At 35.0% G+C, this 24,393-nt stretch overlaps 2 protein-coding genes across 4 annotated transcripts in view; both read left to right on the forward strand.

The window, feature by feature from the left end:
* The first annotated feature begins 291 nt into the window (after nucleotides 1-291).
* LOC126815432 ((Lyso)-N-acylphosphatidylethanolamine lipase) lies at nucleotides 292-10,446 on the forward strand. Of its 2 annotated transcripts, none has more exons than XM_050541064.1 (6): nucleotides 292-442; nucleotides 1,905-1,993; nucleotides 2,529-3,056; nucleotides 4,744-4,855; nucleotides 5,614-5,800; nucleotides 6,368-10,446. In XM_050541064.1, exons 1-6 carry the CDS (start codon nucleotides 408-410, stop codon nucleotides 6,536-6,538), a joined length of 1,122 nt encoding a protein of 373 aa, XP_050397021.1. In that variant the 5' UTR covers nucleotides 292-407; the 3' UTR covers nucleotides 6,539-10,446. The 2 variants fall into 2 exon arrangements, with proteins under 2 accessions (XP_050397021.1, XP_050397020.1); XM_050541063.2 differs by lacking the exon at nucleotides 292-442 and adding an exon at nucleotides 829-1,209.
* A 1,596-nt stretch (nucleotides 10,447-12,042) lies between these two features.
* Nucleotides 12,043-24,393, forward strand: part of LOC126815174 (Y+L amino acid transporter 2) — a 37,608-nt gene continuing 25,257 nt past the window's right edge. The window contains exons 1-3 of one of the 2 annotated variants that reach the window (XM_056099668.1): nucleotides 12,043-12,385; nucleotides 14,362-14,520; nucleotides 22,122-22,257. In XM_056099668.1, the coding sequence (XP_055955643.1) occupies nucleotides 12,209-12,385; nucleotides 14,362-14,520; nucleotides 22,122-22,257 (472 nt within the window). In that variant the 5' untranslated portion in view covers nucleotides 12,043-12,208. The remainder of the gene's footprint in view (nucleotides 12,386-14,361; nucleotides 14,521-22,121; nucleotides 22,258-24,393) is intronic. The other variant, XM_050540732.2, reaches the window with a different exon arrangement.

Below are 24,393 nucleotides of genomic sequence, written 5' to 3' on the forward strand. Positions count from 1 at the left end.
ATCTATTTTTAGATTAAACGCAACGTCATAATGACGTCATAAGTAAATACAGTGTTCTGATTATCAAGACTTAAAAATTGAGATCGGAGAAAGAAAATGGAAAAATAAAATTACCTTTCGAACATTCATTTATTTCCAAATCAGTACCACCAGGTATTTTTTCTTTAAAAATGGGGTTAATTTTCTATTAAATTCATAATAAGGTGCAATAATTATTATTTGGTATAAATAATTATCGACTGGATTATCGAAGCTTCGTCGAGATAAAAAAAAAGGTAAATATTAAATAAGAATTTGCTGTGTCACGCAGTAACCCGAAAATGTAACAGTAAAGTTAGAAGTTTTAAACAGCAGTGTTGTTTTTTTTTCTGAATCTCAAATTACTGGTTCGACTGACTGCCAAAAGAATGGAGCAGCAAACGGAACGGAGTGACACGGAGAGGTAAAGATTATGCTTTTTTATAAATTTACCAGATTTATTTTATTTTGTTCTTTTAGCTTCGATTAACAAGACACTGGTATTTGAATGTATACAGCGGGAAGTTTCCCGCTTCACAGAATATATCGATTCTGTCTGGCTCAATAATATCTAACATTTTTACCATTTTCTGTGCCACTTTTATTCACAACATAAAAATTAATAATCGCTATTTGTTTATTTTTATAAAACAAGGTGATAATAACCTTTTTTTTTAAAACGAAATAATGTTTTAGCGGTGCAGGTATTACTGTTAAAAAATGTTTTAGCTGTGCAGGTATTACTTTTAGTTTATGTCAATCGCGTTTTATTGACTGGCGTGTTGTTCAAGACTACTCCAGTCTGAAGTATTATCTCCCTTTGCATGATGACCAAAATTTTTACGTGAAAAGCTGCTGTTCAAGTTTTGTCTTGGGAATATCTGTACTTTTACTCCAGTAAATATATTCACGAATGCCAGAGCTATAGTATCAAATTTGATGTTATTTGATGTTGATGAAATGAACAGCGTAGCTGTTTTACTACCAAAAATACCATTACCAGTCAAGTGCCCTTTGAATTTACCGACTTTTTAATCGTAAATTATAACAGATCCCCGTGAACTTTAAACACATTCCAGTAGATTAATTTTATATGTGACGGTGGTGTATATTTTAAAAAATATATTTTATCATGAACTTTATTTATAATTTGTATCCAGTTAGAGCTGTGTTTAGTATTTTTCAAGTGGTGTAAGTATAGATCTATTAAATAAGGCCCATCCATGGATACAAATCATGTGTTATTATACTTAAATAGACATAACGGCCCTAAACCATAACGGCCAAAATAATTGGTCATAACGGGCAAAAACTTTGGTCATAGAAATTGGTCTTAACGGCCAAAAAAACCCATACCATTTATTACATGTACGAAATGATATTAACATAAATATTGCCTAATACTATAATAGATAATACCTTAAATATAAATTAATAAATACATACAATACATTATAACATTAATTTAATACGTAAATTTACATAGACATTTAACATAATGCAAACTATAATATTTCACATACATAATACATTGTATAAAACATACAAAATATAAAATTTATTTCAATAATATTTCACATAATACATCTAAATAAAGGATGCAGAATGTTGCACAATTTTCACAGCTTCACATCTTGGTAAATGCTGTACGAAATTAAACCATTATTGGTTGGCAAGGCATTCAAAATCCCTTAAATGACGACCAGGGCTTTAATTAGATCAATATATAATCCCAAGAAGGAGACAAAAAAAACTCACACTCAAAGGAAAAGAAGGGTGGAATAGTCCCTATAACACTTAACAGTACAAGCATGTATATGCATGATCAAATTCTATAATTTAAAGGGACAAGTCCAAAAAAGCTTGATTTCTTTTTGATTTTTTAGGACTAGCTGGATAACACCAAGAAATTGGTTTCGATGGAAACCCACTTCAGCAGGTCAATTAGAAAAAGTTGAACAAAAAATCCTTAACTGTAAGTTTTATTCATGTTCTGATTCTTTGTAAATTGGAAGCCATAGTGGATCAGTGTAAACCAGTAGGTCTGGGGTTCAAGAAAGATTACCTTTTGTTCGTGGATCCAACCTCGTGGGTTTTCTCCGGGTCCTCCGGTTTCCTCCCACAGCTAAAGACCCCTACACGCAAGCAAATTATTGAAATAAAATTGAACCATGTGTTGGTCCTAAAATGACCTAGTTTGTGTTGAGTGGCCGTTAAACCCCATTTCTCTCTCTTTCTCTCTCTTGTTCGTGGAAAAAAAGCAGTGAGTTGGGACAAAAAGAGAGCTTATTAGTACATGTTGGCATGCACTTAAACAAACCTTTGGAATTCTGAGGAAACTGTCTTGGCCAAGATCGAAACTTTAACCTCCTGGCTAGTGTGCCAGCGCTTACTCACTGACCCACCTTGCTCAAAATATATCGGCCAGTATGAATGACATGTCACTGTACATAGTTTCAAAGACTTTTGTATACTGTACTTCCATCTAACTTGTTTTCAATATTTTTCAGATTGTAAAAATTTATCAGAGAAAAAGTTTGTGCCTATTAAATCAGAAGAGATATGGACAGTTGTTTTAAACAAAGAAAAAGAGGAAGAACACACTCCTCTTGTGATGGTTCATGGTTTCGGGGGAGGTGTTGGTTTATGGATACAGAATTTGGATGACTTGTCTGAGAAAAGAACAGTTTATGCATTTGATTTGCTTGGTTTTGGAAGAAGCTCAAGACCAACCTTTAATCGAGATCCGAATTTAGCAGAATCAGAATTTATAGATTCCATTGAAGAATGGAGGAAGAGTGTTAAATTGGACAAATTTGTTTTAATGGGACATAGTTTGGGTGGGTTTTTAGCCAGCGCATATGCTATAAAATATCCTAAAAGTGTACAACATCTTATATTGGCTGATCCATGGGGCTTTCCAGAGAAACCACCTGTGAATCAAGAACAACAGCGACTACCAGGCTGGATTAGACTGCTAGCTACTATGATAAAACCATTTAATCCACTGGCTGGTTTACGGGCTGCAGGACCATGGGGTAGGTTTTCTTAATCTTTAGTACGCATTTAACCCACTAGCACATTCACCGAGTCACATGAACAGTTATGAACTATTTAAAGCTATATACTACATGAAGTACATGTATGACTCGGGGGTAGTCTGAGGTCATCTAGTTAGCAGTAGTTTAGGGCGGTGTTGAAAATGAATTACAAAACCAAATGTAAAAAATCACATCATTTTTTATACGCCCACATTGAAATGTGGTCGTATATTGTCGTCGCCCCCGTCCGTCCGTCGTCCACAGTTGCTTGTGGACACTCTAGAGGCTAAAGTTAATATCCGATTGACTTCAAATTTATACACAGTGTTTAAGGTCATGAGACGAAGAAGTTTATTCATTTTCAGCGATTTTCGATAATTACTGCCAGAGTTATGGCCCTTGATCACTTTGAAAAATCTTGTAAATGCTCTAGAGGTCAGAGTTAATATCCGATTGACTTTAAATTTATACACAGTGTTTAAGGTCATGAGACGAAGAAGCCTATTGATTTTCAGCAATTTCCGATAATTACTTCCAGAGTTATGGCCCTTGATCAATTCAAAAAATCTTATGGATGCTCTAGAGGTCAAAGTTAATTTCCGATTGACTTTAGATTTATACACATTGTTTAAGGTCATTAGACGAAGAAGCATATTGATTTTCAGCGATTCCCGATAATTACTGCCAGAGTTATGGCCCTTGTGGACGCTCTAGAGGCTAAAGTTAATATCCGATTGAGTTTAAATTTATACACAGTGTTTAAGGTCATGAGACGAAGAAGTTTATTCATTTTCAGCTATTTTCGATAATTACTGCCAGAGTTATGGCCCTTGATCACTTTGAAAAAATCTTGTAAAGGCTCTAGAGGCTAAAGTTAATATCCGATTGACTTTAAATTGATACAGAGTGTTTGAAGTCATGAGACGAAGAATCATATTGATTTTCAACGATTTCCGATAATTACTGCCAAAGTTATGGCCCTTGATCACTTTTAAAAACATTGTGACCCTCTACAAGCTAAAGTTATCATCCGATTGACTTCAGATTCATACACAGAGTTTAAGGTCTTGAGACAAACAAGTATATTGATTTGCAATGAATTTTTATGACTTGAACAGCTAAATCCATGATGTTAAAAGTTTCCTATACTAAACGTTAGCATGGGGCAAAACTTTATAAAAACCAAACCAATTCTAATGGTTTTCTGATAATTACTTAATGAGTTGTTACTCTTAATCAGATTTTAATGTATTATAAATGTTTCATTACCAAAAAAGTAAAAATATGTGACAATTCTTGTTGACTGCCCGGACGATTTTGCTGCTGTGGGCGTATGTTTTGTTGCCTGGCAACCTATCTTCTGTATCTTGTTTTTCATCAGCTGGGAAAGTAAATTTTTATATGTACCAGGTGCTAAAGGGTTAACTCAAGTGATTTGACAAAATTGACGAGAAATTGGCCAATGACACCCTGATAAGAATTGAAAAATAGTTTAGAAAACTGAAATAACTGAAACAGCATTATTCCAAGTGTGATCTGTGCTAAAATTCAAATTTATTCATGTTATTTATCTCTCGAGATGATCACATTTAATGAATTAAATGGTAAACCTCCGTAGACAACCCTACCATATTGTGAATCAACACTGAAATTAATTGTTGCATGTATATATTTGTATTTTTAGGTCCATCCTTGGTTCGCCGTATTCGACCAGATTTAAGAGAAACATTTTCAGAAGTACTGGAAGATGATACAATTTTTAACTATATTTATCACTGTAATGCACAAAAACCAAGGTAAACATTAAACATACATTATGCAAAATCTAAATCTGCCTATTACAGGTCTTTCTTTAGGCCTGAAATGTTATATAAATTATTAATTAGAGATTTATTAACATGAAAAGACCTTAATCAACTCTTAATGTCATCGCTAGCCTGCGATGTTTATTGGATTAGGTTCTGATTTGCTGTTCGACTTCCATTCATGATTTAATTGTGAAATGAATAATCAAGACTATGTTTTTTATCGTACCGACTTTAGTAATGATGATCGAGACTAGACCGAAAATTCAATCGCTAAAATCTCGGTTCAGAGTGGATCAATTTGACTGAAATTTTCAGCAAATTCCCTTGACATTATCTAGTTTTTAACTATTATAGTGAAAACTGCCAGCTCTTTATCTAATCTCCCAGAATGTATCTTTAAACTCTTTATGATATTTATACATGTAGATACAGCATAAGAATATAAATATCTCTTTGTATGTTATTATCATCCATGTACATGTATATGTGAACATCCTTTAACCCCATGACTGTAAACTATTAAAGGGGACGTATGTTCTGTGACCTCAACAGTTTGAGATGGTCTAGGGAACAGTAGTTTCATGTGTTTTGGAAAATGAACTCTTGAATTCAATGTAAAAATAAACAGTACTTTTCTATAATTTTTTCATGCAACCAAGCTAGTCAATATCTACATGCTTTTTACAAATATGAAATTTCTTGGATTTAAATGGAAACAAAATTGATTATTTTTCTTATTTTTGCAGTGGAGAGGCTGCTTTTAAAACCATGACAATACCATTTGGATGGGCCAAATTTCCCATGATAAATCGTATGACAGATATCCCGAGCCATTTACCTGTGACCTTTATTTATGGGTCCCGTTCATGGATAGATAGAAGTGTTGGTCACAGGGTCAAATATATACGCAATGACAGTTACGTAGACATACAGGTACAGTAATTTATTTATTACTCATTTTATTTGGTGGTAAGACAATAGAATCTCGACTAGAATGTCTCTGCTTGGAATCCAGCATGAAATGAGAAAAGTGTTGCCTAGCCAGTGAGCTATGGCCATACACACTCCAGGCCTGGAAATAACAGTCCTAGATGTAGTTTTAGGCACCTGAGTTTTTGTGCCTGCCAAAGCCTGAATCTGTGCCTAAATGACTCACAGTGGTTCACTGAGTTAAGGCATGGTTCGATCCTGGTGTTGGCCGAGAATAAAGTACCAACATGTTTGGTATCTCCTTGCCAGTGGTGCAGACAGGAGGGTATGGCAAGAAACAGTGTCTAGTCATCCTGATGGTACAAAAAACCTTGATCCAGTTTTCATGTTACAATTGGAATTTGAAATACATTTGTAAGAGCAGGCTGTAGCACTGATGTCCCTCATAGCACAGTGCAGGGCATATAACTTGGAAGTTAATCCCCATTTCCTTTTAATTCAGACTAAATTTGAAGAAATGTGCTGGAATTTTCAAAACATGTATCCATGAAGTTTGTAATTTCTTTGTAGATTATACCAGGTGCTGGACATCATGTATATGCAGATAAACCCCAAATATTTGATAGAATAGTGAAGAAAATTTGTGATACTGTTGATCATAACATTGCTTTAGAACAAAGAAAATCGCAATTAGCTACAGAAAAAGAAAGAAATCTAGGCGATGAGGTGCAGGATGAATGATGCCATATTGTACTGTGAGTTTTAATTTGTGTAAACCAATGTGATATGACTTGATATTTGACTTTAGGGTGTCTATATTTTATTTAAAAGAGTTAAACCACAAACTCAATATTATCAATAACCATTTCAATCAATATTGATGTTACATTTTTACTATTTTTGTTTTGGTTTTGATTTCTTAATTTAATTTAATTGATGTTTCACATTGTCTGTGACAGATGCCTTTATTTGCAGGCTTAATTGATGAGCTAGGTTCATAGTTCCTGAATTAAAGGGACATAACTCTATTAAACATTTGGAAGCCACCAGCAGGCCAGGCACCATAATAATTATTAAGTATAGGAGCCTAATAAACATTATTGACAATCATCAATGGCACAGGACAGTTATGAATTGATTCACCGTTTATCAGGGAATGAAGAAAAAGCCAAATGACTATAAGTGGCTTTAACGCTTGAGCTCTATAGACTACTCTGATTCTGTAAAGAAAATTAGAGAAAAGTGACATATTTTATACGGGTATATACCCTGGATAGCCTGAAACCCTCTGCAACTACTGCTCCATGGACCCCCTCAAACTATCAGTGTTATGTGAATAACTCTCCGTATTGTAGGACCTTGGGTGCTACAGCTATTCACAGGACACAGGTGATTGGGCCGAGTTGGTCTACTAAGCCCTAGTGACGAGACGTTTCAGGTGGCCCAAGTCCTAATATACCATATTAATTTGAAGTTTTATTGGTTGAATGGGGTACATGATTTAATGTTGTATGAAAATATTAGTTTTATTTTTTTTTATTATAATGTTTTAAATACTGAATATAAATTGATTTTTTTGTTACATTTGTATTGAGACATTATTTTTTGTTTTATATGTATCTATATTGTCAAGGAATCTGTTCATCTTGTATTTATATGAATTATTTTTCTCTGTATATTTCAATGAAACTTCAACAAAACGTGCCTTTTGATATTTCTGGAACTTTGGAAGCGATGCAGTTAACTGTTTTTATATTTCACAATCAGATTTCAGCAGATTTAATGCCACATGTATTTTGTGATATTCTTTGCATAATTACGTAATTTAAATAGTATTTTATTCATTTAAAAAAAACCAAGTTGTTTGGGAAACAAGCCAAGGCTAACTAATATCAGTTATCTGAGCCATTAAAACTGAATACTGTAGACAGTGTTTAAAACTGATTACTGTAGACAGTGTTTAAATCTGAATACAGTTGACAGGTATTTAAAAATGAATACTGTAGACAGTGTTTAAAACTCAATACTATAGACAGTGTTTAAATATGAATACTATAGACAGTGTTTAAAACTGAATACTTTAGAGCAGACAGTGTTTAAAACTGAATACTATAGACAGTGTTTAAATATGAATACTGTAGACAAAATAAATGTTTAAAACTGAATACAGTTGACAGGTATTTAACACTGACAAAATGGTAGGATTTAAGATAGTAGAAATAGACGTGGTATAATGTCTTATAAGACAAATAAATGAGCTCTTCTTATTTCGTTGATTTACAAGATTGTCTGCTGTGCTAATATAACGAATCAAAGGTTCCTGGTTCATAGTAGTACTATCAAACTTGTTCTTTAAGAAGAGTGTATGTTAAAGACAGGCATATGCCATACAGTGTGCATTGATGAAATTTTGCCTGGACAGCGGCACTATGGCCTACTCTTATATCGAATACCAACTGCCAAAGGATCTTTTATGTGCACGCCAATATGTACACGAGACCTTGGTTTTTCGTCCCATCCGAATTATTAGACAGCTATCCTTGTTAGACCCTCTGTCCTGTAACACTGACAAGGCTCACATAGAATGCTGATTTTACTATTCTAAATCCTTATTCTAATGCTATTGGAATATTCTAAATCCTTATTCTAATGTTATTAGAATATTTTAAATCCTTATTATAATGTTATTGGAATTGGAATATTCTAAATCCTTATTCAAATGCTATTAGAATATTCTAAATCCTTATTCTAATGTTATTGGAATATTGTAAATCATTCTTCGAATGCTATTGGAATATTCTAAATCACTATTAGAATATCAAATTCAAATGAAACTAATAATTATTGGACTATTGTTTGGAATCAGTATATTTTTCATCTATATGTTTGTTTTGTTTATTTTTGAATATTAGTTGGTTTAGTGAATGAATGTTATTACCGGTGAATATTGCAGAGACAATGAACAGAGCAGGTTCCAATAGTTTTAATTGAATAACAATTACTAGATAATCTGTTACAATTGTATGTTTGAATATTTGTGTGTGATATCTAACAGAAATAGTTTAATAAAATACACTTTAGGGCTTGGAAAGAGTTTTGGATAAGATATCATTGTATCACAATGCCATTGGAGGCAGCATACAGCATGTACAAAATATGAAAACTATAAAAAAAAAGCCTTGAGACAGTCATCCTCTGTATCCCCAGTGGTCTCATTCAGCTCCACTCCACTATACCCCTGGGTTCATCCATAGTGGTAACATAGCGACTTGCCACAGCTTGTTTGACCGACATAAAAACATCTTTCCCATCTAAAAGATATAGGAGATCTTTTTGTTTGCATGTAACTTCTTTTATAAATTTCTCAGGCCGCCATATTGTTGTGAACGTAAACAACTAGGCTAAGATCAAGGGCAGATAATTTGAATGTGTGAATACCCCATGGATGAACTCAGGGTATAGTGGAGTATAATGGAATGAGACCACTGGGGATACCGAGGATGCATGACAGTAAGCATAATTGTGAACATGCATACCTGTATTATTTGCTTGATAAGGACGAGAGTATCCTCGTCAAAACGTTGCTTAGTATTAAACTCAGTAATTGTGTTTCCATAAAATTGTACCATGGGATAATAGCATAATTGTGAATCATATAAATGAAATGGGGTTTAACTAACATCCTACTGTTGAGAGACATTTTTTAATGTATTTATTTGATCCCGATATCCCTTGGTGTATGCTGATGTTTAGCAAAAGCACAATCTATAAAAGTGCATACAGCATCGGTTATTTTGGCTGGTTAGTTGAACATGTTGATGAAGTAAAAGGAATAGGGAAGGTAGTGTGAATATACTTTAGTATTAATTCATCATAGAAGTTACAGCAACTTTGAGTAGGAAGATTGACAGTATGTTGACTTTTAGTAATTATCTTTTATTATGAATTCATGTTGTTTGTGTTATAAAACAAGCAGTAGTTTTACTTTTAACTTGTTATTGATAAAAGATTTAAGGCATATTGAATACTGTTGATTATGACTAGTAAAATCTATTTATATTTTTACTGTAGAAATAACTTGCTATGCATGTACATGAGTCTGATGTAGGCCAAACCAATTTTGTTTTTATTTCTTTGAGCTCTTGATATATAAATAGCCAACCAAGCCTTGTGAACAATGTTTTGTTTAAGATTTCAAGACTTTTAAAATGGCAAATTAAACCTTGTGAGAAGAGCAATCAAGCACTTTTTGTTCAGAAATTAGTTTTGGGAAGGGTGGTGGAGGGGAGGGGTCGAAGAAATAGGAAGCAAAATTGGAATAGGTGTTCCAGAAGAACAAAAATTCAGATTGGTGTGGCCTAAGTTGCCAATACAACTTTTAATAATCTGATCAGGATTAAACTGCCAGGACAATATGTATTCATTGAATTTAAAGGCCCAAAAAGTCTATATTAGTACTTTGAAATTCATGACAGACAATAGTGTGTTCTTTCTTTGTGTAATGAATACCTTTATTGAGATATTTTATTATATAAAATAGACAAAGGATTCAATGAATACCTGTTATTAAACTATAGATTTCATGTGATTGTTCAAATATTTTATTATATGAAAAAGAGAAAGGATTCAATAAAAAAATTTAAACTTGTTGAATTAATGTTTTTTTAAATCATTTTATAAAACTGTAATGATTGAGAGATGGACAGATCTAGATTTTTCATGTGTGTTAGTATAGTATAAATCTTAAAATCATATTCATTTGGGAAGGATTATGGAAATGGGAATCATAGCTACAGTGTTTTTTTACCAAATAGTACTTTCACCATACATGGTGTTTAATTACTGTTCTCGTCTTGTGGACAGGGAATTCGTAACTGGTTAACGAAATCAACCATTCATGACTTGACAAAGCTCGCTCGAACCCACATAGCAGGGTTGACAGAAGTGTTAACTAGGAGTGCCGCTACCTGATGGGGATTAGCATTAAGAACCTCTACCTGTGATAGAGACTATTTGTATTCTGCTACATAAATGTTGTCCTATGAGGTTTCACCTCCACATCATTTCATCGAACTGGTACCTAAAAACTATTTACAAAAAAAGAAAGCCACAGTGGAGGTTGTAGGTTCACTCCCGGTGTTGGCCGAGAGAGGAGAGTTCTGAGTTCATCAGGATTTTCCGGTGTGGTATCCCTTTGTTAGTGGTGCAGAACGGAGGGCCTGATAAGGACAGCTGTTTAGTTGTTCGGATGCATGTGAAAGATCCCCTGGCAGTTGGAATTTGATATAAGAGTAGGCCTTAGCGCCGCTGTCCGGGCAAAATTTCCTTTATAGCACACTGTATGGCAGAACAGTAGGATGTTAAATCTCATTTCACTTTTTTTTTTAATTTACAAAAACAGACTTTTCATTCGTTCAGAGCCAAATTTGTAATACAAATTTTAAATCTAAGCCAATGAAAAGACTGCATCCATGGGCCATTGATCTCTATTGTGTCGCAGACTATACCATTAATTTATATTATTATTAGGGGGTCACGGTGGTGAATTGGGTAAGACGCTGGCTCGCTAGCCTGGAGGTCGGGTGTTCGATCCCTATTGGCCGGTGTGGTTCCCCCTTGTCAGCGATGCAGGACAGAGGACCTGACAAGGAGAGCTGTCTAGTCATTTGGATGGTACGAAAAACCCAGGTCCCGTGTACACATTGGCGTGCACGTAAAAGATCCCCTGACAGTTGGAATTCGATATAAGAGTAGGCCGTATGTGCCAGTACTGTCCAGGCAAAATTTCCCTCATAGCACACTGTATGGCGTATGCCCGTCTTCATTAGCTCAGTTCAGAGCAGAACAGTATTTGATGTGAACAACCGCACGATGACTTGCCGTGGGCGTATTTTCGTTGCCTGGCAAGCTAAAAAAAACTTCCAGGATTGCTTTTTTATCAATCTATTTTTTGTTATGTATAGGTTAGATAAGCAATAGTACTTCTTATATGATACTGTTATCTAGAAATCATATGGACTCTATAATAATAAGACCCAAAATTGTAAGTTAGCTGTTTGCCTACAATAATAAATATTTCCCTTCCTTGTTTTTCTTCGATAATTGATGTCTCCCTGTAAATAGTTTGCAATTGAATTGATTGCATCACCCTCTTGCGATTGAGGTTTTATATGTGGTCTGGGTGACAGCGAGCGCTCAACCAATGAGAGGTCTCTATTCTTGGGATTCCCCTCCTACAAGGACGATCATACCGCGCGGTTTCATCATCACCGGTAGCAATAATATGTTCCCATAGTAGCGTGTTACCTGTTACATTGTAGCCACATGGTTATCTGTGTTTAGTTTTAGTTTCACTAGTATTCTTATCTTTTAACCTAGTTCATAGACATTAGATCATAATTCACAAAAAATATGCCCGCCGTCAAAGCTAAACAGATTGATACTCCTTCAGAAGAAGGGGATCCTGGAAATGCCGTGGAACTAAAAAGAACATTAACTTTGTGGAATGGCGTGGCTCTTGTTGTGGGCTCTATTATTGGATCGGGAATATTTGTATCGCCGAAAGGAGTGCTGGCCGAGGCAGGTTCGGTAAGTAAACCGTGTGTCACATCCATAATTTTTCTAAAACATACATATTGTGTTAAGCGTTATAATAGAGGCTAGTCGATCAGTTGGTTATTATAATATATACTCACACCTACTGTACACTGTTCACACATAATATTGGCAGTCACAATACATTTATACATTATTTATTTATTTATATATATTTATATCCTTTATTTATTTCATAAAACACATATTTATTCAATAATTTGTTATTTATAATATATATTTTTTTTTATCTCCCTTCTAATCTTCTGCTAAACAGTAGATTTATATTAACAGTTTAATCTAGTCTCATTTTCACTGCAGACAGATGTGTAAGGAAATATTTGATTAAAATTCAGAATCCAATTGTTGTTTGACTGGATTATAGCCAAAAAATATGAAAAAATAAAAATACAAGTACCGGTATCTTCTCATAATGACAACAAAAATAGGTTCTCTCTCTTACTTCTGTACCTACGTACAATGAAGACATTTGCATTAATCACTCCAAAAAATATAAAGCTTATCAAAACGTTGATTTGTTTTAAAATTTCAAAAGGACACCGTTTTATCCACATGTTAAATTTAATAGCAAATACTGTACAGAAAATAAATACTAAAAATCAGGTGGCTATAAGTACATATAGGTAAGACACTGGTTCGCTAGCCTGGAGGTAGGGTGTTCGATCCCTGCATTGCCCGAGAAAGTTCATTCAGATTTTCCGGCGTGGTTCCCCCTTGTCAGGGATGCAGGACGGAGGGCCCGACAAGGACAGCTGTCTACTTGTTCGGAAGGGATGGAAAACCGAGGTTCGGTGTACACATTGGCGTGCACATAAAAGATCCCTATATACAGTTGGATGGAATTCGACATAAATGTAGGCCGTTGTGCCACTGTCCGGGTTAAATTTCTCATAGCACACTGTATGGTGTATGCCCGTCTTCATTAGCCCAGTTCGGAGCAGAACTTTAGGACGTTAAACCCCATTTCATTTCATTTCATTTACTAAAAATCAGTCAATTATTTGGAAAATTTTCCTGTGCAGTTTTTATGGTCTAGAGGGGTTTAAAAAATATGCAAATATTCGCTTTGAGTAAAATGCCAAAAATTGCAAGATGTAACTTTTCGTGCAGCATTGAGGAATGGATTGGATGTATAATTAATACATTTTTGAACCAGGTACTGGCTCCCTATCTGTGTATCTAATTAAGCTTACACCAAACAAATGTGTTAGATCCTAGTAATTAAACATTTAACACATTATGGAATGATACATATGGGTGTGTAGCCACTTCATCTCAAAATTATATATAATTAGCTTTTATTTGAATTGTGGGGGGTTGGATGGCTGAATGGTTAGCGTGCGCGCGCTGTATCATAAAGTCTGTCATTGAGTCGACTGGCGTGGTTTCGAATCCCGGTTGTACATGACAAGGAGTAGGGTCGCCAGTCCGACCTCATGGGTTTTCTCCGGGTCCTCCGGTTTCCTCCCACTGCTAAAGACTCCTATGCGCAAGCGAATTATTGAAATAAAATTAAACCATATGTTAGTCCCGAAATGACCGAGTTGTGTCGAGTGGACGTTAAACCCCATTTCTCTCTCTCACTTTATTTAAATTGGAGATTTTCAACTTTTATTTACATTTTAGAATAAATTGGGCATAAATAACTTTTATTTACATTTAGTTTGAACTGGAGATAATTAACATTTATTTACATTTAGGTTGAATTGGGGATAATTAACATTTATTTACATGGTTGAATTGGGGATAATTAACTTCTATTTACATTTAGGTTGAATTGGGGATAATTAACATTTATTTACATTTAGGTTCAATTGGGGATAATTAACTTTTTTTTTACATTTGGGTAGAACCTTTATTATACGCCCATCTTGTGGCTGTGTATTGAGTCCCCCCTGTCCCCCTGTTCTTTCAATTGGAGATAAAATGAAATTTTTATTTATATTTAGGTTGGAATGGCAATTGTTGTATGGGCAGGTTGTGGACTCATATCTTTAGTTGGAGCTTTGTGTTATGCCGAACTTGGTACCACTATCACCAGATCTGGTGGAGACTATGCCTATATTCTCGAAGCTTTTGGTCCATTTTTAGCCTTTTTACAACTGTGGGTAAGTAAAACATAAACACAAACATGTACAGTAGTAGAAAAAATGTCATAATCTATATATAGTATTGGGTACATGTTTGTTAATGGGGACCAAATTCGGATCAAGGTTTCTTCGGGCTGTAGGGAGTTCGACGAAATTGGCGGTTTGAGAACTAGCCTGTTGTACAGCAAGAAAAATAATAATATAGTCTGTAACTAAGATTAACTTCATTTTAGCTATCTTTAGCTAACAACTGATTGAGAATTTAAAGCAATATAAAACCATATCGGATCGGATCTTTCTATCGCTCAGAAAAACTTTCATCATACTGAGATAAATCTTGCGATGTACACTAGGATATGCTGCGGTCATCCTGTTTTATATATGCCCACATTGAAATTTGGTTGTATATTGCGTCGTCCCCGTCTGGCATCCACAATTGCTTGTGGATCCTCTAGAGGCTAAAGTTAATAACCGATTGACTTTAGATTTATACACAGTGTTTATCGTCATGAGACGAAGAAGCATATCTGATTGACTTTAGATTTATACACAGTGTTTATCGTCATGAGACGAAGAAGCATATCTGATTGACTTTAGATTTATACACAATATTTAAGGTCATGAGATGAAGAAGCTTATAGATTTTCAACGATTGCCGATAATTACTACCAGAGTTATGGTCCTTGATCACTTTATCATCTGATTGACTTTAGATTGATACACAGAGTTTAAGATTTAACATGGGCGTGTGATGAAATCATAAAATCTTTCCTTGAGTCAAGCAGCATGGTTTTGATTCCCTGCTTACGTGACCAGGAGTAGGTTTTATGTGTGTCCTTGGGTTTCCTCCCACTGCTAAAGACCCCTTACGCGCAACAAATTATTGAATTAATATTGACCTATTTTGTGTTCTGAATGTTAAACCTCATTTCTCTCTATATATATATAATTAGCTGTTCAGAGAGAGCTGAAAAGAGAGAGAGAAATAGGGTATAACGTCCACTCAACACATCGGTCATGCAACCCCCTAGCTGAAAAAAAGCTGTCCTTAATTTGCAAAAGTCAAAGATTGCTCTTCTAAAAATGCTAACCCTGACAATTCATAAAAAGAATTGACTGTCACTTGATAAGAGAAAAAGAAAAATAGAAAAAGTCTGTGCATTACAATGTTTTTATTAAGTAGAATGTACAGACTTTTTCTGTTTTTCTTGCTTTCTCTTGTCTCCTGACAGTCAATTCTTTTTATTAATTATTAGTTTCGAACAGATATCATCACAAAGCCTCATATAACAAATTTTCGTCTTCAAAGAAATTAACAGTGAGCTGAATATTGACCGTGTATGTTATCGCTTGTTACTTCAGTCAGTTATATATAAGGATAACTCGAGTTTTCCTTTCGTTTGTGTCACAATCTGATTAAAATACAGATCTATATTTCGTTTCGTTTTTTTATACATTCGATGGCCTACATTACATGAAGATCTGACAAGTTATAGCGATAGGTCACGTCAGGGGTCAAAAGACTGACTTATGACCCTATGTTGTCAGACATTTGAGTAACCAATCAGCATTGATGTTACTAGTGGATTACCCACAGTTCCGTGCAAAACACGCTTAAAGCTCGCCTTGACAGACCGTTTCATTGGCTTATCCCGGGGCACCATTCAGAACACGAGGTTAAATAACAACTCTTCCAGATCCATGTGTAGTAAAGACAAGTAAAACGAAATTTTGAACTATAAAAATGAAACGAAATAGGATCTGTGTTTTAACCAGATTGGTTTGTGTCACTTCCCATTTCTTCAAATCTTTGTTAAGCATCTACTGTAGCAATGATCTGTGTGTTAAAAATATAATTGGAATGTGTTTAACTAGTTCTATCACATATGTAATAATGGCTAACACCAACATTGTCCTTTAACAATATCAATGCATAGGATGTGTCTCTTTTTTTTTATTAGAGAAGAGCCCAAATTTTAAATCAATATTTACTAAATAATGATCAGTTAGCTGTGAAAAGTTTACTGATAAACATGAATAACACTTGAGAATTAAGGAATAAATGTGAAGTCACGTTATGTGTTTTCAAAAGCAGAATTCTGTCTAGTGTGTAAATAATGTAGTCAAAAAAACCCAACGCAGCTTGTTAATTTAAAGAGGCATGTTATGCTAATAAATTATTCCGGTTGGAAATAATTCTATGAGACAATTGTTTTGAATATTAGTAGACGTTTGGCTAATCTCATTCATAGTTTTTTATTTATCAAATATTTGAACAGTTGCACAGTTAGGCCAAATCAAACTAATTTCCGAAAGTGGTATTCGTAACCACAATGTTTATGAAGAGAGATTACCATGTTACCAAAGTGTTCACCAATAAAGGTTACCATGTAACCACAATATTTACAAATAAAGATTACCTGGTAAACACTGTCTTTATGAATACTAACCCTTACCGTAACCCCTAGCTTATCTTCATAAGCTTACCCTAACTCTACCAAACCCAACCCTAGGCTTACTTTAGTAATCAATAAACTCTTTCATTATCTGCCCCCCACCTGTCTGTCCTTCACACTTTTGGAACACAATTTATCTCTTACTAATTGAGCTAGAATGTTCAAACTTGGTGTAGATGTTTATTAGGTGAATACCTTGACTAAGTTCGATGATGAGAATTTTCTGCTTAGGATTAGTGGTAATAAGCAATTTGATTGGTCAAAACTTTGGAACTAACAACTTTGCTTTTAATTGAGGTAGAATGTTTAAACTTGGTGTAGATGTTCATTAGGTGAATAAGTCTTGACTAAGTTCAATGATTAATATTTTCCGCTAAAGCTAAGCAGAGCTAAGCTATTTCATTGGTTGATGCTTTGTGACAAGATAACTTTGATTCTAACTGATGGAGAATGATGAAACTTAGTGTATAGTTTGACTACCAGGTACTTCAAAACCCTGACTGAGTTTGATCATAAACATTTCTGCTTAGACCAAATACTTTTCAAAAAGATAAATGTGCAATTAATTAATATCGTGTAATTTATTTATTTGGGATTGTGACAGAGGACATCAGCCTCACTGTCATGTTCCTGAAGCAACGACTGCGAGTTTCACAACATCTGGCCGTTGCTTGTTTACTTTACAATTCCCGAACTTATAGCTATGTTATCTACAGACATGTGAGCAGTAGTGTCCAATCAGAGGTTGTGACATCGCGACCTCCACTGAAACCTTGACATTGAATGAACCTTGAACTTTGCAACTCGATTATAACATGTAAACATTTTAGCTTGAAAGCGCGAGACTTGGTATTCGCGACGATCGAGGAATCTGATAGGCTCACAAGTTAGGCTTGTACCCAATCGGAATTAGTGCCGCATTATGCAGGGTACATGTATTACATGAAGGCCTTGATAAGATGTACGTAGTTAAAGTTACAATTTCATATTTTTAAGTTATATTTTTAAAATATATTAAAATAAAGCCCTAAAATAGATGCTATCTATAAACAGTCCTACCATGTTAAAGAATAATCCTATTAATCCTAAAATTCACTATTGCCAGTTGAGAAATTGGCAAAAATATCATTTTCAACTTCAAATTCCAACGTTTGAAGATAGCTATTCCATGGTGGAGAATAGGAAAACAAGGGAGGTAATTGTGTTATTATTTCCGGCGTGAAGATTTTTAAGTGTGAGAAAGATAACCTATGATCGTATAATAGTGAGTTGACAACCTATTGAGCAAAAGACATGGAAATAATTACGTTTTGACTTTCTTAGAAAATATGAAAATGTAACTTTAAAGCGAGATCAAGCCTTCTATTGAAGATGCCTCATTGTTGGCTAGTTTTTTTACTTATTCATGGTCTTGATATATAAGTAGCCACTAGAGTCCTGTCAACGTTTGTCTTTCTGTTTATTTTAAAACTTGGATGATAAAAAATGCAAAACTAAATACCTTTCAGAAGAACAAACAAGTCCTTTTTCTTTTTAAATTGATTTCCCCTCCTCAAGAAAAAAGAAGCCCAATTTCAATAGATGCTCCGGAAGAACAAATGTTTTAATTGGTGTGGGCTAAGTATTACCATAATTGTTTAATGAAAGACTACAACATGCAAATTGGTTTTCACTCTCAACAAAACGTAATTTAATATGGTGACATCCACTTAAAATGTTTGATTTACATGTAAATATATGTCTTTCAATGTGTTGATAATGATCTTTTTTTGAAGCTTAGTCGACATAGATTGTGAAATAAAATGAAATGCGGTTAAATAACGTCCTACTTTTCTTCCTTCCAGACCTTCAAGGTGGCCCTTGAATTTTCATAACATTCGAATGATTAGATGCATTTTTTTTCCTTGTCAGACCCTCCGTCCTGTTTCACTGACAAGCAGAAAATAGACTAAAAATTCCTGAGCAATGAACTGAACACTTGGCTTGAAACCAGGACCTCTGGATTATTGAGCCAGCGCCATAGTCATTGAGCCTTTAATGAGAGAGTTTGTTTCATTGCCTGGCAACCTATCTTCCCATTAATTTATACTAATTTACCCAAGGTTGCAAGGACCTGCATTCATTGTACTCGTGTAGCATGCTTTCGTATTTGTTGATTGCAGTACAGGTATTTTGTTATTTGTTGTAAAGTGATGCAACTTGTCAATTGTCAATGATTACTTTGCACTTGTTTAATCCAGGGTCTGGATGATTGTTTACTCAAGCAAGTATTTTATGTCGCCATAAAAATACGGAGTATTAACAACTAAAAAGAATAAACTCTAGGATCGTCTTGATATTGAACAGGTGTATGATGCAACCAGTAGAAATCGAAGTGTTAATAATGTTTATTGAGCAAACTCTGAAAAAAATCAATCCTGTTTGAAATGTTCCATAGCAAATACCGATATAATACTTAATTGTAAGTCACTTAAAATGACTATACGTTTTTGAATTGGGTCAAAAAAAAAAAAGATTATTGAATTTTTACATCTGATATAGATAAAGCCAGTCTTAAGATAAAACCAATTTTGTTTTTCGCGGTCAACACAGTAAACTAAACCTAAATTTAGTAAACAAGCTGAGTTTCTTTTAAGACACCAAAACAAGAATTTAATTCTGTAGTTTAGAGCTTGTCCCATCAACTCAATTCAATGCCTTGATCTTGATATTGAACAGCTGTATGATGCAACCAGTAGAAATCAAAGTATTAATAATTTTTATTGAGCCTGTTTAACCTTGTATATTTTCTCTGGGTCCTCGGGTTCTTCCCACCGCTGAAGACCCTGACCATGTGTTAGACCCGAAATGACCTAGTTTGTGTCAAGTGGTTAGTTACCCCCCCCCCTCTCTCTCTCTCTCTCCCTCTCTCTCTGTCTGTCCGTCCGTCCGTCTGTGGGCCATTCACAATTGATATGTATGCACAGTGTCTATATTTGTTTAAGGAAACGATATTATATAAGCTGATAAAGCTTGTTATCGTATCCTGTATTTATTATATAAATTTTGTAAAATTAATTGAATAAAATATTGTTTAAATAAATATTCATGAGACAGGCCCTAAAATAAAGTTAAATTCTCGTAGCACGGATTCTGTGTCCGAAAATTCAGAACTGACAAATGGCATCTGTGGACTATTCTGACGCAGTTTACATTGGAGTTTATTTGGCTATGCACATCTTTTTTTCGCATGAAAACTCGACACTAGGAAGACAACACACCACTTTTGTTACGATAATATTTAAATCATAATTTAAATTCTATCATCACATCAACATTAGAACTAAAATCCTATCAGTAACAAGGGTACAAAATAATAAAAAAATCTGATTATTGTCTTTTTAAGTCTCTTCAGTGGGTCAGCGCTACCATACACTTTTTTCAGAGCACTACACCATTTTGTTCAGAGCACGGTTTTCTTATTTCCGAAGCACAGATTTTTCATTTCGAAACACGTTCGTGCTCCTAGGCACGTTATTTTAGGCCCTGTCATGAGATGAATATATACTATTCAAAAAAAGTAGGGGATATTTGATTTTGGGGGCATAATACTAAAATATGCAAATGACTACGAAAAAAGTCACTATAGAACCTAACAGAAGAAACATTTCCAGTTACATGTGACGCCCAAACGCACCAATAGCTACCGCATGGAATGCAGGTGATGCTTGGGATCATCATGGGGGTCCAACCCAAGATTTGCACGACTCTGACTTTGAATGTTACAGTCATTGTGGCATTGAATTCCAGGGTGGAAACATCAGTTTAATTGTTTTAGTGACCAGAAAACAAATTTTGATATGCGTCGGCTTACCCAAAATGAAAGGTTACGTGCCCTTGGCATGCTACAGATCGGCACAACACAGGTGGTTGTGGCGCGGACGATGAATGTTTCTCAGTCTGTCATAAGCAGGCTATGGTCCAGATACCGTGATACACAATCTGTACAGGACAGACCACGCTCAGGTCGACCAAGGGCGACAACTCAAGCCCAGGATCGATTTATCCGTACCTTGGCCTTGAGAAATCGTGTCATCACAGCAAATCAGATCAGCGCTCGTCTTCAAACAGACACTGGTGTGAGAGTGAGTGGCCAGACGATTCGGAATCGACTGCATAGGGGTCACCTTCGCGCCCGACGTCCTCGCGTGATCCCTTGTTTGAGAGATCATCACATTCAGGCAAGACGTCGTTGGTGTAGGGATCGTCAACACTGGGATAATCGACGCTGGAGCAATGTGATGTTTTCAGATGAGTCAAGGTTCACTGTTGATTTTTTGGACAGACGTAGGAGGGTGTGGCGTCGTCGAAACGAGCGCTTCCAAGACGTTAACGTCATCCGACATTATCGATTTGGGGGTGGTTCTGTTATGGTGTGGGGAGGCATCACTGTTGCTGGAAGAACGGCTTTACATGTTGTTGCAGGGCGTGTTACAGGCCAGTACTACCGGGACAACATCTTGGCAGTCCATGTTGTGCCGTTCGCACGACGTCATGGCCGCCGTTTCATCTTCCAGGATGACAACGCAAGATGTCACAGGGCCAGGAGCGTTACAGGTTACCTCCAACAACAGAACATCACCACATTACCTTGGCCAGCACTGAGTCCCAACCTCTCCCCCATCGAGCATGTCTGGGACATGCTTGGACAGAGGTTACGTCAACGTCAACAACGTCCTGCCAATGTCCAAGAACTTGCTGCTGCGTTGCAACAGGAATGGGACAATCTGGACCAAAATGACCTTAGACGTCTCATTAGGAGTATGCTACGTCGGATCAATGCTTGTCTGGCAAACAGAGGAGGATTTACCCGTTACTGACTTGGTTGTGATGCTGTGGTAACTTTGCTGTTTGACCCCGGGTATCATTTTACCCTTATAATGGTCAGTCTGTGCCTTACTTAGTCTAACGATCATTTGGAATAAATCGATGAATGTGAACTTCATTTCATTTTGTCATTTGTTTCTTCGTCAGTTTCATTAGGTGACTTTAATAACACTTAAAAATCAAATATCCCCTACTTTTTTTGAATAGTATATAAGCCTATTAAATCAGAGCAATTAAAGACCATGTTTTTATTTTAGTCCTGGTACAATAAGGTAAAATTAAATTATTTTTTTTCAGGTAAATTTGATCATTATTCGACCTACAGCTCAAGCAATAGTAGCTCTAACATTTGCATACTATTTTCTACAACCATTCTTCAGTACGTGTGATCCACCAGAAAATGCCATTCGATTACTTGCTGCCTTATGTATCAGTAAGTACAATTCATTTTCAAGAAAAAAAAAATCTATTTAATTTTTTTGAGACGAGCACAGATTGTACAGTGTGGAAAATAGTATAAAATTTGAAAGACATTTAGAATTTGGTAGTTGATTAAGATTTGTTTCATCTTTTTCACACTTGTTTGGAAATGCATAAAAAGGAATAATAGAATCATGTCACAAACTGTATAACCTGTGTAAGATTGGGAGCCACGTTGGTTCAGTGAGTAAGTCTGTGGCTCACTACTTGAACTTCTAGCGCCCTGGGTTCAATCCATGTGTCGACCGAAAAAGTATCTCAGGATTTTCTGGTGTGGACTTTACACTTGTCAGTGGTGCAGGAAAGATGGTCTGGCAAAGAAGAGCATTTATATGTATTTGTTTGGATGGGTTAAAAAAAACACGCCAGAGATTCCGTGTACAGATTGGCATGCACGTAAAAGAATCCTTGACAGTTGGAAATGGAAGAGTAGCTAGGTGGAAATGCTTCTGCCTGTTTTCATTTCATTTCACGAGTTAGCCATGTTTTTTTTTTATCCCATCCAAACAACTAGGTGATTGTCCTTCACAGGTCGTCCATCTGGAAGGGGGAAACTACTCACTTAGTGAATTCTAAACAAAAAATTGGTTGAAAGAAGCAGCTTTGTTACGAATCTGGGGCCTGTTTCACGAAATTTTAAATAAGATAAAATCCAAATTTTAGTAATTTGATTGGATAATATTAGATTGATTTTAGTGCTAAGCCAATCAAAATTGAAGTGTCTACTAAAATTTAGATATTATCTTTAGTTAAAATATTGTGAAACAGGGCCTGGTACTATAATCCTCAATCAATTCCACTCCTGTTTGCTTTGATGAAACTAATTATCTCTGTTAGGTATGGCTTAATTATCACTAAAACTAATTGACACTAGAGAACGTACATTTTTACTTTCTAAATACATGTACTGGTAGCTTATTACTGTTGCCATGACACAGTTCAGGGTTGTGACGTGTCAGAACCAATAGAAATCTTTGTTATATTAATGAAATGTTTATTGTTAAAACTGGTTCTAATTATAAATACCTCATGTTAAAACAATGTACAAGTTATCCATCAAATGATCTTCTGGGAATTAAAGCCACCATTTTCTCTTAACAAGTACATATTTCTCATTCTCTAAATCTGTACTGTTGCCTATTAATTGGTTCAACACCTGTTATTTATTATCACCCTGTTGGTCCTTCAGTAATATCCTTCAGTAATGATTGGCATGCCTTTTTTTATTGCCTGTAAAGTCATTTGACTAACATTTATGACAAAACATTAAAGTTGCAAAATAATTAAAGAGTTTTTGATTTAAGATGGGTTTTCATCAGATCTGTTTTTCTTTGATGTTTTTTTGACATTTTTGTCGCATAACAACTTAGATTTTTACGAAGGTCGTAAACATTTGTTTGTTTGTAATTGCATCATGGTCTATTCTTATCTGATGTTTTACAATCAATGATGACGTAATCAAGTGAGATTTGTAGTTCAGTTTACACATTGATTGGTGGGATTAAATGACTGACTGATGTCAAGGTTTTAAATCGATGAAATCTACATGGAAAACGAATCTCATAGAAATCTGTCCTTCTTAGATAAGAAATAAAAAAAACCTCTTGAAATGTTGATATCTTAATGAAAATATTTATGATTGAAATTTTAAATTACGGTACTGTTAATAAGATACCATATCAATGTTTCAAATACTTTCGGGACAATATATCTTTAAGGAATATAGTATTTTTTTTTTATTGATTTGAATCATCAGCTTTTTGAATGTTGTTATGACTTGTTTGAGATGTCAATCGTTGTACAAATTTCTGCTGAAGATTTAATTTCGGCACCCTTGGTCCAGTCAATGAAAAAAATCAAAAAAATCAGTACTATACTATAAGAAGTCTACTCCAGTATGTAAACAGCAGCTAAGTTCTTAATATGTTCAGTTCAGAAGGTACTTATATTAGCACTTTATTGATTTTGACTAGGCAGTGAAATTAATTAGTTTTACCTGTGGTAATAGGTATGCTATGTCACCCACCTCACAAATTACAAGGTTTTCAGGATATTTGTAATGCAATTCAAGTAAATGTTTGAAGTGTTG

This window comes from Patella vulgata, chromosome 3 (genome assembly GCF_932274485.2).
Source record: "Patella vulgata chromosome 3, xgPatVulg1.2, whole genome shotgun sequence".
Taxonomy (NCBI): domain Eukaryota; kingdom Metazoa; phylum Mollusca; class Gastropoda; family Patellidae; genus Patella; species Patella vulgata.